This window comes from Panthera uncia, assembly GCF_023721935.1.
Source record: "Panthera uncia isolate 11264 chromosome E2 unlocalized genomic scaffold, Puncia_PCG_1.0 HiC_scaffold_19, whole genome shotgun sequence".
Taxonomy (NCBI): domain Eukaryota; kingdom Metazoa; phylum Chordata; class Mammalia; order Carnivora; family Felidae; genus Panthera; species Panthera uncia.
In genome coordinates, this window is record NW_026057588.1 from 1,034,414 (window position 1) to 1,046,672 (window position 12,259).

The window sequence follows — 12,259 nt, forward strand, 5'->3', positions numbered from 1 at the left end:
AGCCAAGAACTTGAATGAGCCCATTCCCTTTGGCCAAGTGCCAGGTAGACAAGACAATGCAGTTGCAGTGGAGTGTGTAAGTTTGAGCGGTAGGGGAGGCCTTCGTGAAGAAGTGGGTAAAAAATGCACTTGTTGGCCTCCACATAGGACCTTATTGTCCCCGCATCCCTCCTATTGCAGTGGGCAGCAAAGGCCTTTTTCCCATGGCAAGTTTCTCCCCATATGTATATTGTGGCAGAGGATTGGGTCATGTTGATTCTGAAAATTAAACAACATCCTTTTTGTCACACAGTATAACCTTACTTGAGAAAGAAGACCAGAAGAAGAGGGAAAAAAGGAATGGCTCTTTTCCAGGTAAAATCCCATTTTTTGTTGATTTTTCTTCCTAAAATGTCACTTTGGACTTGTTAATCTTGTCTGTCTGTGAGGTGTCCTGCCTGAGTTGTTTACTCACACCCAGGGCTTTCTCCCAGTCTCCCCTCCTCTCTATGCATATTTCTTCTTACTGTGACCAAGTGACGCGGAACTTAGGAAGAGGCACCTGTTAGGTGGTCATCCTGGGAATGTTGTTCTACACAGGCTAGGACTGGAGATAGGGAGTTAGCTCTTTGGTATCTTCAGGAAGGATTCTTCAGAGATCCCTCCTGGATCCTTTTTCAGCTCATATAAACCAGGATTAAAGAGATTATGTATGTAAGTCATGTATTAACGTGCAAAAGTACCTGAGGAACCCTGGAAAATAAGAGTGCTGGAAATTTACTTCATCCGGTTTTACAAATGCATTTTGATGTTAAACCAGGGACTCATTGTGCTTCTGACTCCACGATATTAATACTTTGGAATAGAATAGAAAGTTGAAAGTAGGAATGAGAAGTAGAGAGGGTGTCTTGGTTTATTAACATAATTGGTTTTCAAATGTAGAACCAACCTACTTGTCAAACAGTGTCACAGACGATGAGACTGGAGTTCTCTCTTGTCCAGAAGAGAGCAGATGCAGAATGGAATACGAGAAAGGGTGACGTCTGCGAGGAGACAGAGGCCCCCAACAGGGGTTTTGTCTCAGTATTTATTGACCTCACAAGATATTACGAGGTACACGTGAAGAAAACAAGATCTTACATACATGAACACGGAAAAAACCATCAGACAGGAATCATTAATTTGTGTGTGTAGGAAGCAGAGGGTCTGGGAGGCAAGTGGAGTGTGTAACCAAAGTATATTAGTAGATTGGGGTCAGATGGAAAGGAATTTCCTGTAGGTGATCTAAGAAGTTACTCGTGATCCCATTGCAATATCTCGCTAGCTAACTTCGGACACGTTCGCCCCACGGTGGGAGATTTTCGCCCTAAGCTTTTCTCTAGCTAATAACTTTACCTTGGGTGCTTTTGTCCCGTGGTGGCAGCTTTCTGCCCTAAGCTTTCTAACCTGTTTGTGGAAGTCTAAGGGATTTTTGATCCCCCTGGCTCCCCATTTTGGTTTTTTTCATCTTTAAGTTTGCGTGTGAGGACAGTCATGATGGCTACCTGATCCGTATTTTGCTGTCTGGTGGTTTGGAGAGTGATTCTGCAATGGCATAAAAGGAGACATGGTATAAGTATTCCACTTCACAGAATTACAATAGAGGATTAGCACCTTTTGTCCTTTTCCTATAAAATGGATGGCAGCCATAAGGGCTTTTAGGCATGCCATTATTTGTTTGTAGAAGTTTGGCTTATTAGCTCTTCGATAATGTTGACCATAACTGGGTTAAGTTACATGTGCAGTTTCATAGTGTGCTGAAGACTAATTCGAGCAATGGTAGCAGAGGCTATAACGCTTACTGTGGCTTGGATCCCCATGATTAAGAGGCCTATGAAACGCCTTTGCCTGCTTAATACCAGTGGCGGAGATCATTGCCATCAGATGCAGATCAGGTGTGTAGGCAATACCACTGCGTTGTAAGAGGAAGTGGGCCTGGTTTGACAGGCGTTTAGGCTTCCCTCATGTTCTATGAGGAGCTAGGAATTGCATTTGTGGAGCGACTTCAGGATGATGGATGAACAGTGAAGTGGTTTCTTCCATCCTGAAAATGGAGCGGTGGTCGTTCATTCTGAGTCATTCTCTGGAAGTCCTGGTTGATGGGAAGGTGTTCTGGGGGTCTCCCCCATGCTATAATACGGCTTCACCAACCAAGAGGGAATCCCCAGAGGTCCAGAATATGAAAGAATACAAGCATATTCTCAAACCCAAGTGAGAAGTTTGAACTGGCACCATAGGTGAGAGGGTTTATGGAATTTAGGAAAATGGAGCTTAGCTGCGTTAGTCCTTGAGGGTCAAGATTTGAAAACGTAAGAGTGATCATAGTGTGATCGAGGAGAAGTTGAGCTTGTAATGTAGACAACCATGGGTAATTCTGCCTTTTTTGTTGTTTTTAACATATTTTAACATATTTTTTAATGTGCTCATTCTACAACTGCTTGTCCTTGTGGATTGTAGGGAATTTTAATTTCATCTGCCATTTCCTTCTTCCTTTGTTTCCCACATTGTTCCCCCCCTGAAAGTTTTGACTCTTAAAATCTTCAAGGTTGCTGAGGGTGGATGGTCTTCTCTTCTGTAACTTCTTCTTGCTGAATAGGGTCATAGAGAGTCCATCCCTAGGGGCAACATTGGTAAGTTGGGGTAGGTATAGCAGAGTTAGGAAAAGGAAAGACAGTGCAGGGGAAACAGCCTCCTTGAGCATAAAGGATTATCTGTCTACTGGAAGTGGTAGCGGTGAGGAAGTATTTCAACAGGAGTCACAAAACTATGACAAAAAAGACACAAAAATGGACATGATTAAAAGATCTAATAGAGGTGAGAAGGAAATTCAGTTACTTCTGTGGCACATGACACTTCAATTATCAGAATATCAAGTGATGACCCTATGCTAAAAAACATTAAAACTAGGAATTACATATAATCTCTATAATAGGGTATACCATGTACTCAAATGTAACCTAAGGATTATTATTTGTTTAACAGTGCTTCCAGAGTAATTCAACTTACTAAAGAAGCCTAATTGGTCAAAAAGACTTCATTTACAATTTAAATCTTTGAAAATTTGTTAGTAAAATACTCAGAAAGTTGTAATCCACCAAGTGTGTTTACCATCAGACCCCGATATCCTCACTTTCCCTGCAATAAGAAGCTGAAAGCAGATGAGCCTTACTTAGTAATCAGTGACTTAGCATCCCATCCTATTTAGAAAAGGCCTAGATGTCCCAACAAATTCAATCCCAATTTATCATGCACGGAAAACTTTTCGAATTACTAAAGCCTTTGAAAGCTAGTGTAACAATGACTCATGAAACCTGTGAGACCAAGTTTCCAATTACTTTAAGTTGTAACATGAGCTTATTTGACCTTTGATTAACAGGTCTGTTTCAAACCAACAAACTTACATTCGGGTCCCCCTAAGACAGTTTGTTCCCCATGGTTAATTTTTACCTGAAACACTGCTGAGGAAATCTCAAGTGGATGATCTTGGCTCGTTGACATATCAGAGACCATGTTTAAGGATTGGGAAAGGTTTCTATAGGTCATAATATGGCTGAATTTTGGGTAGACCCCGGTGTAGTGTATAATATATGCTCCCAGTTTTTTCGAGTTTTCCAAGGGCAAGATGTCTTGTGAGTTTTCCCGTGGTGTTTGTAAACATAGTAAGGGCATTCTTAATAGGTAGTTGCAAAGGAGTGAGGATGTCTTCAGAGGGAATCTTTTGTTCCTTTGACAAGTCAGATATTTCCCATTGACAAATGGTATAGTTGGCATTCTCAGGGTGTAGGGGTGCTGACGGGGCTGGCTGACAATAAGGAGGTTTAGGTTCCATGGAAAAAGTTTTTATTTACTTTGAGTGTGTCTATATGTTCATAAACATCATCTGCACATAAGGGGAGAGTGTCTGTCAGAACAATAGATCACGTAAGAATAACTCAGGCAGAACATTGGCGCCTTCCATATGTCATGCCTTTAGTGTTTTACCTGTTCATTCCCAAGTGTCTAAGTGAAAGGTTCCTTGCTTAGGAGACCAAGGACAGTGTTGCTGGATAATCATTAATAATTTAAGGAGTGCTATATGAATGTGTTTTTTCTGTTCTAGGGATAGAGAGTCTCCCATAATAATTCTCTCAAAAGTTCAGTGGCAGTGAATCCCTAAAGGTTCAGTTTCTCTTACCTCATCAGGAGAGATTGTAGTCCCGTGCATTTTTCTATTTTTGGAGCTCTAGTTGTTACACAACTAGTTGTTTCCGCATCCTTGAGTAATGTTGGCTTCGTAGCCACGTCGCCTTCCAGTCTTGTCGGCCCTTAGCCTCATTGGGTTCTCCCACATTGCCTTCTTAGCCACGTCCCCTGCTGACACACCCACTTCTTAGTCACGCTGGCTTTTCTTCTAATCATGTTGACTTCTCATCGCCTTCTATCACGTGGACATCTGTCACCTCGGCTTTTATCATGTCGACCTCTATCCTGTCGGGGTCACCATCTGGCGAAGACTAGGAGCCTGGAGTTCTCTCTTGCCCAGCAAGAGAGCAGATGCAGATGGAATACGAGAGAGGGTACTGCCTGGGAGAAGACAACAGCCCCCAACATGGGTTTCATCTTGTATTTATTGAGCTCTCAAGATACTACATACGTTGGGAACATGAAGAAAAGAAGATCTTACACATGTGAACATGGAGAAAGCCATCAGACGGGAATCATTAACTTGTGTGTGTAGGAAGCAGAGGGTATTGGGGGCAAGTGGAGTTTGTGATCAAAGTACATTAGTAGATTGGGGTCAGATGGAAAGTAATTTCCTGCCGGTGATGTAACAAGTTGCTTGGTATCCCATTACAATATTTCCCTAACGAATCTCGAGTGATTTTGCCCCTTGGTGGCGGCTCTCCGCCACAAGCTTTCGTAACTTATTTAGGTAAGTATAAGTGATTCTAGAACCTATTTCCCCCCATAACAGTAAATGTTTTATAAATTATTGGTAGCACATCCATCTCATAAAGACCATGGTGTTCTTTTAGGAACTCTCACATGTTGCACATCTTTTAGAGAAAAATGTGTATAATTTAGCCAGACATAGGAGCAGAACTTTCATCACAGAGGATGGTGCTCAGTTTTAATTTTACATAATATTATTAAATTCTTTTTATTATTTTTGTGTGTATGTATTAAACTTCAGTAGTACAGATTTTTGCAGTTCAGTTCCACACACTAATACATTTTTGAAACTAAGAAGTAAAACATGTTCTTCCCTGTCATATCTTCCACCATCACTGATTTTCTTCATTAAGAACCAATGTTCTCTTTCGTACATATTTTCCAAACGTGCGTTTATATATTGTAGCATGAGTTTAGAATATATTCTACTGTAAATGTTTAATCCTATTTTGTTCTGCAAATTGGTATCTTTACATGCCATATGACTTGAAGTCGTTTTCATGAAAGTCAACAAGAGGTAACTGCTTTTTTAGATCCTCATGGGAGTATTCTCTAAATGAAGATACATGGGTCCTTTACAACAACTTACTGTTTCAAAGAATGCCACGATGGCTGCTTCTGAGCAGGCCGACTTCACTACAGACTTCTAAGGATGTTTTAAGATTGTACATCTTTTAAGCATGATTACCAGGTTGATGATGGTCTTTCTGAGGAGGCACAGACATTCCACTTAGTAAATAAAGATTTTAAATCAACCGTCTTGACCATCCTCAGCTAAAGGAAAATGTGGAAGAGAACTAAGAAGTAGGAGAACAATATTTCAACAAATAGAAAATATCAGTAAAGAGATAGAAATTATAGCAAAAGGAGGAAATAGAAATGCTGGAGTTAAAGTATAAACACCAGAATTGAAAATTCACTAGAGGGTTCATCAGCAGATGGACAAAAAGAATAAAGAATCCGTGAACTTAAACAGAGGTTAACTGAAATTGTCAAGTGTGAGGAGGAGAGAGGGGAATAAAGCTGAATAAAAGGGAATAAAAGAAGAAAAATGGCCAGAGGCAAAGAAACCTTTGGGACACTATAATACTCCTATAAACGTAATAGGAGTTCTAGAAGGAAGGGCAGAAAGAATAATTGAAGAAAGAAGAGCTGAAAACTTCCCAAATTTATCAAAGAGAACCTACACGCCCAAAAAACTCAGTGAACTTCAACTAGGTCCAATGCATGGAGATCCCTGGCAGTCACATAATCGGTCAAGTTTTATAAGATAGAGTGTGGAACGTAGCAAGACAGAAACAACTTCTCATGTACAGGGATTCTGAATAAGATTAATGGTCTGTTTCTCATTAGAAACTGTGGAGGCCAGGAATCCATCTCCTTTGGTATTAAAAGATTGAAAAATTAAAAAAAAAAAAAAAAAGCTGTATCAGGAATTCCTTATGAGGCAAACTATACTACAAAATTGATAGTGAAGTTGAGATTCCTAGATGAACAAATGCTGAGGGGGTTCACACTTACAGACATAGACTATAGGCAATGCCACGTGGAGTTCTTCAGGCTGAAATGGATAGAAACTAGCATTACCTCAAAGCCATAGGAACAAGTAACGCTAGTAAAGGTAATTACATAAGTAAATATAAAAGCTCATTATTGTGTTTGTTTTGTAACCCATTTTTTCCTACATGTCTAAAGAGATAGATGAGTAAAACAATCAGAAAAATCTGCTCTTGAGTGTATGCAACATCTGTTCCTATCTTTTATGAAGTAGTTTTTGACAACAGCATAAAGGGAGAATGTGTAACAGCAGTTGTTTGTATGGCATTAAAGCTAAGTTAGCATCAACTGAAATTCAAATATTAGTGGTTTAATATGTAAGCTGTAATCCCCAGGATAAACCACTCAGAATATAACCTGAAAACATACAGAAAAATAAATAGACCATCAAAATGGTATGCACGCACAGACACCCGAAGAAGGAAGGAATTATGTAACAAAATATTAGCCATACAAACAGCAGATGTTAGAAGTAATTCCTATCAGTAACAACTTGAAAAGTACCTAAATTAAACTCTTCATTAAAAGAGGAATTTTTAAAAATGGTTCCACTCTATGTCTACATACAGCTCACTTTATTTTTCAAAGTATTTATTGATTGTGAGAGAGCGTGAGTGGGAGAGGGGCAGAGAGAGGGAGAGAGAAATTCAAGCAGGCTCTGCAGTGTCAGTGCAGAGACCGTTGCTGGGTTCGGTCTCACAAACTGTGAGATCATAACCTGAGCTGAAATTGAGAGTCAGATGCTTACGCGACTGAGCCCCCAGGCACTCTGAAGCTCACTTTAGATATACAAATAGGTTGAAAGTTGAAGGATAGAAAAAGATATTTATGTGGATAGTAATGAACCCTAGCTGGGTAGCTATACAGGTTTCAGACCAAATGGGCTTGAAGGTGTAAAATTGTTACCAAGCATGTTGAGACTCATTATATATTGAAAAAAGGGCAAATCATCGAGGAAGTAAAACAACTATAAATAATAGGTACATAACAACAAAGCCCCCAAGCATTTGAAGCAAACATTGGGGAGACTGTTCTACTATACTAGTTGGAGCACTCAATGCTCCCTATTTAATAGTTGATAGAACAACCAGACATCAGTAATAAAGCAGTGAGCAACACTGTAAACCAGCAAGGCTCAGCAGACATATACAGAACAGTGCATCCTGCAAAAACTCAAAAATTAGGGGTAGAAGGGAACTGGCTTAGTCTGAAAAAGCTTATTACTAAATTTCTATAGCTAACCTCATATTCGCTGGTGAACACCTGAAAACATCCCTTAATGCTGAAAACAAAACAAGCATGCCCCGTGTTGCCGCTCCAACTGAGCACTCTACTGGAAGTTCTAACCAGAGAAATTACAGAAGAAAAATAAATAAAATGTGTCAAATGGGAAAAGAAATCAAATTATGTTTACTCATAGTATACATGATCTCCTCTTTAGAAATAAAGAATACTCATTCCTAGAATGAATTTACTGAAGTTACAGAATACAATATCAACACTCAAAATTCAGTGGCATTTCTGTACACTAGCAGTCAACAAAGGGAAAGTAAGTCAACACTTCCATTTACAAGAGCAAGACATCAAATGGGAATAAATTTAATTGAGTTTGAAGTTGTATACAGAGTGAAAACTACAAATGTTGGTGAGGGAAATTAAAACCTAAGTAAACGGGGCGCCTGGGTGGCTCAGTCGGCTGAGTGTCCAACTTCGGCTCAGGTCATGATCTCGCGGTTTGTGAGTTCGAGCCCCACGTCGGGCTCTGTGCTGACAGCTCAGAGCCTGGAGCCTGTTTCGGATTCTGTGTCTCCCTCTCTCTCTGCCCCTCCCCTGCTCACTCTCTCTCTCCCTCTCTCTCAAAAATAAATAAACATTAAAAAAAAAATTAAAAAAAAAACAAACAAAAAAAAACCTAAGTAAACGTCAAGATATCTTGTGTTTCTGCCTTGGAAGACTGTAAAACGGAGAGCTCCCCAGAGTAACATAAAGAGTAATGCAGTCCTTGGCAAAACCTCAACAGTGTTTCTTGCTATATTGGGAATCGTGATTCTCAAACTCATATTGAATTGGTATGGACACCACATAACCAAAATAAATGTGAGAAGGAACAAAATTGGAGGACCTACATTTCCCAACATCAATACTAATATAGTTACGTGAAGTAATGAAAAGCATAATTGCACCAGAGGCTAGAAATATTGATCAAAACGATAGAACTGAGCATCCACAAGTAAACCCACACATCTTCAGTCCATTCCTTTTTTTACAAGTGTGCTGAAAACAGACACTGGAAAAATAAAAGTCTCTTAAATGGTACTGACACATTTAGATATCTGTGTGAGAATGAAATTGAAACTACCTTGTGCTGTGTAAGGAAATGAATTCAGATTTAATCAAAGACTAAGTGTAAGAGCCTAAACTATAAAAGTCTCACGTGAAAACATAGGGGGTAAGTCTTCATCACCTTCGGGTTGGCAGTGGATTTTTACACATGATCCCAAAAGAAAAAGAGAACCAGACAAAGTAGATAAATTGGTCATCATCTCAATTATTCATGTCTGTTCACTGGAGGACATTATCACCTAAGTGGAACAATCTAGCAAATGGGAGGAAATAATTTGCCAGCACATATCTACTAAGCATCTACAACTCAGAATATGTGAAGAACTTATACAACTCACAACCAACATACAAAGAACCCAACTTGAACAATGGTCAAAGGATTTTAATAGACATTTCTCCATAGAAGATACACAAATGAACCCAGCACATGAAGAAATGTTCGATGAAAGTAGTCATTATTAAAATGTAAAATCAGAACCACAGTGAGCTATCGTTTCACATCCACTAGGATGACTGTTGTGAAACAAAAATAAAGATGTGGAGAAATTCGAATCATGACACGTTGCTGTAAAAATATAGGTACTGTGGAAAAGAGTGTGACAGAGTCTGAAAAAATTAAACCATGTGCCCCAGTAATTCCACTCCTAGGTATATAACCAAAAGAATTGAAAACAGGCATCCAAACACTTCTACTGGAACTTAGTAATATTAGCCAAAGGTCATAACTACCAAATGATTTACAGTAGTTGAGTGAATATGGTCTACTCCTGTAATCGAATATTCTGCAGCCAGAAGAAAGGAAATGGACCACTGATACATACTATATTGTGGATGAGCCCCAAGGATGATTCTATGTGAAAGAAGGCAGATGCAAAAGGTCACATTTTTGATCCCTTTCCTTTTACAAGAAAAGATCTAAGATCGGTGAATCCACAGAGAAAAGCATTAGTGGTTGCCAGGCACTGGGCAATAGGAAGCACCTGTTAATGAGTAAAGTCTTTCCTATGGGGCTGATAAAAAAGTTTTGGATCTAGACAGAGGTGATGTTTGTGCAATATTTGAGTGCAATAATTGCCCCCTAATGGTATTTTAAAGTGGCTAATTTTATGTTCACTGTAACTCACTCAAAATTATCTTACACGGATCAAAGAACACTCATTCTAGTCAAGTCAGTCTTTACACATCTGTGCTTCTCTTGTCTTTGGTCAAATAAGAACATGTTCCCTGTCCATTTGGTGAAATGTGTTTTCCTTTCAGGGACGGTTGACCTTCAGGGATGTGGCCATAGATTTCTCTCAGGAGGAGTGGGAGTGCCTGGACCCCGCTCAGAGGGCCTTGTACAGGGACGTGATGTTGGAGAACTACAGGAACCTGGTCTCCGTGAGTGAGGATAACTTGCCTCCAGAAGTCGGTAGTTACTTTTTATGTCTGTGCTGTGCATTTTCTAATGAGAGCCCCTGTTTTGATCATAAGAGTTCCAATTCCTTGTTCTTAAGGGAGTGATTGCAGCTGTTTTGATTGAGAGTGGAAAGGGTTCATAATGTGGCAAGTGGACTCTAACTTCCCTTTCCTTCAGAAGTTCTGCATTCCTGCTTGTTGATGTGGGTGCAGAACTTAGCAGTCAGAAAAGCCTAAGGGAGGGAACTGGTGATGAGGAGCCTTGGGTGTTCTGTGTAAGTGAAGAATCTCTAAATTCTACTCCTGAAACCAGCATTACATTCTCTGTTAACTAACTAGAATCTAAGTAACAATCTCAGAGTTGGGGAATAGGATCTAAAACCCTTATATTCTTAGCAAAGTCCAAGTTTGCTGACATCTTGAAAGATAAGGCTCAGAGAGAAAAACCGTATTTAAAGTAGGAGGGAAAAAAGGAAACCTCGTGGTGAATTTATTTAAATCTCTGATTCTGTAGTCTTACCCTTGTGCCTTTGGTTAAGTGGTTCTTGGAAAAAACCCAGATGTCTGCACACCTAAAATAATCCTTAAGCACACAGGCACTCATTTGAGTAATTTTTGAAATATGTTTCTACACCACTTAAAATGAATATCCTTTCTTGTTTGCTGAACCAAGAGCAGGGAATTTGTTCTGGAAGAGCCAAGCAGATCATGTTCTGTTTTTCTTGATAAACGAAAATCTATTCTTGAGGTGAATATCATCTCTGTTTTGGAAAAAGAGAAAGAGACTTGGATAGTGGAAAGTGAAATGAAGACAGGGGAACATCCACATAGTGGGCAATGTATTGGGGTGTGAGCACAAGTGAGAGCTCAGATGAGCAGAGGAAGCTGCTCCAGTAAATATCGTTTGGGAAGAATCTGTGAGAAAATACAAGTTTATTTCTTAGGAACTTTCAAAGGAAATCCGCCTCCACCCCCCAAACATTTCTCAATCTGTTAAATGTGTAGAAATTTAAACTTCCACTATTATACCTACAACCCTGTTACCTAGCCCCTCCGACCATACTGGTGCCGTGGTTTGAGAGGGACTGGGATTGCTGTCCCTATGGCGTCTTTTCCCTGATCCCTTTTGGTTCTCATTCCATACAGGTCAGAGGTGAGGCCTTTGTAGTGCAGACCCCAGGATGTATTCACTTTGCATTTCCATTTTGTATCCTTGGAGAACTTCTCAGGAGACACAAAAATTATAGCATCTGTCTAATAAAGTAGATAAAAGTCTGTGTCTTTCCTCGGCCATCCTGGCTTCTGAAGATCACTGCCTTGTGCATAAATTGGGCATAAGTCACGATGTGGATAATTCCAAAAGTGAAAAATCCAAAAGTAAATGTAGTGTAAATACAGCTCAGCTTGGTGATATCTCTAGTTTGTTTTTCTGTAGGAAAACCATGCATCATTCTACAGATGTTTATTGCATTCCTGGTATACTGTAACTACCATATTGATTTTTTTGGTTTTGTTTGTTTGTTTTAAGAACTCAAGAGGCAGCAGCAACTTTTGATTTTAAGTAATCTCTACAACCAGAGTGGGGTTTGAACTCAACTGCAAAGTCAAGGGTTGCATGGTGTACTGACTGAGACAGCCAGGCAGCCCAGTTTTTTTCTTTATTAACCTTTTGATCACCTTCACCCATTTCTGCTCACCTACCTGCGTGTAGCAACGACCAATATGTTCTCTGTATCTAATGAGTTTTTGTTTCTTTAAGATTGCACACATAGGAGCAATCATACTGCAGTGGTCTTTGACTCATTCCACATAGCATATTGTCCTCAAGGTCCATCTCTGTTGTCACAAATGGGAAGATTGTATTCTACTTAGTGGCTAGATAATATTGTGTTGTATATACACATCTTTATCCATTCACCCATCAACGGACACTTAGATTGTGTTCGTATCTCAGCTGTTATAAATAGTGCTGCAGTGAACATCAGAACGCTTCTATCTTTTCGAGTTAGTA

General features: G+C 39.6%; 1 protein-coding gene across 1 annotated transcript in view; it reads left to right on the top strand.

Annotated features, from left to right (window-relative positions):
* The window catches only part of LOC125915633 (zinc finger protein 677-like), a 94,822-nt gene that overhangs the window by 37,824 nt on the left and 44,739 nt on the right, over positions 1–12,259 (top strand). Inside the window, exon 2 of the mRNA XM_049621564.1 lies at positions 10,108–10,234. Coding sequence (XP_049477521.1) covers positions 10,108–10,234 — 127 coding nt within the window. The remainder of the gene's footprint in view (positions 1–10,107; positions 10,235–12,259) is intronic.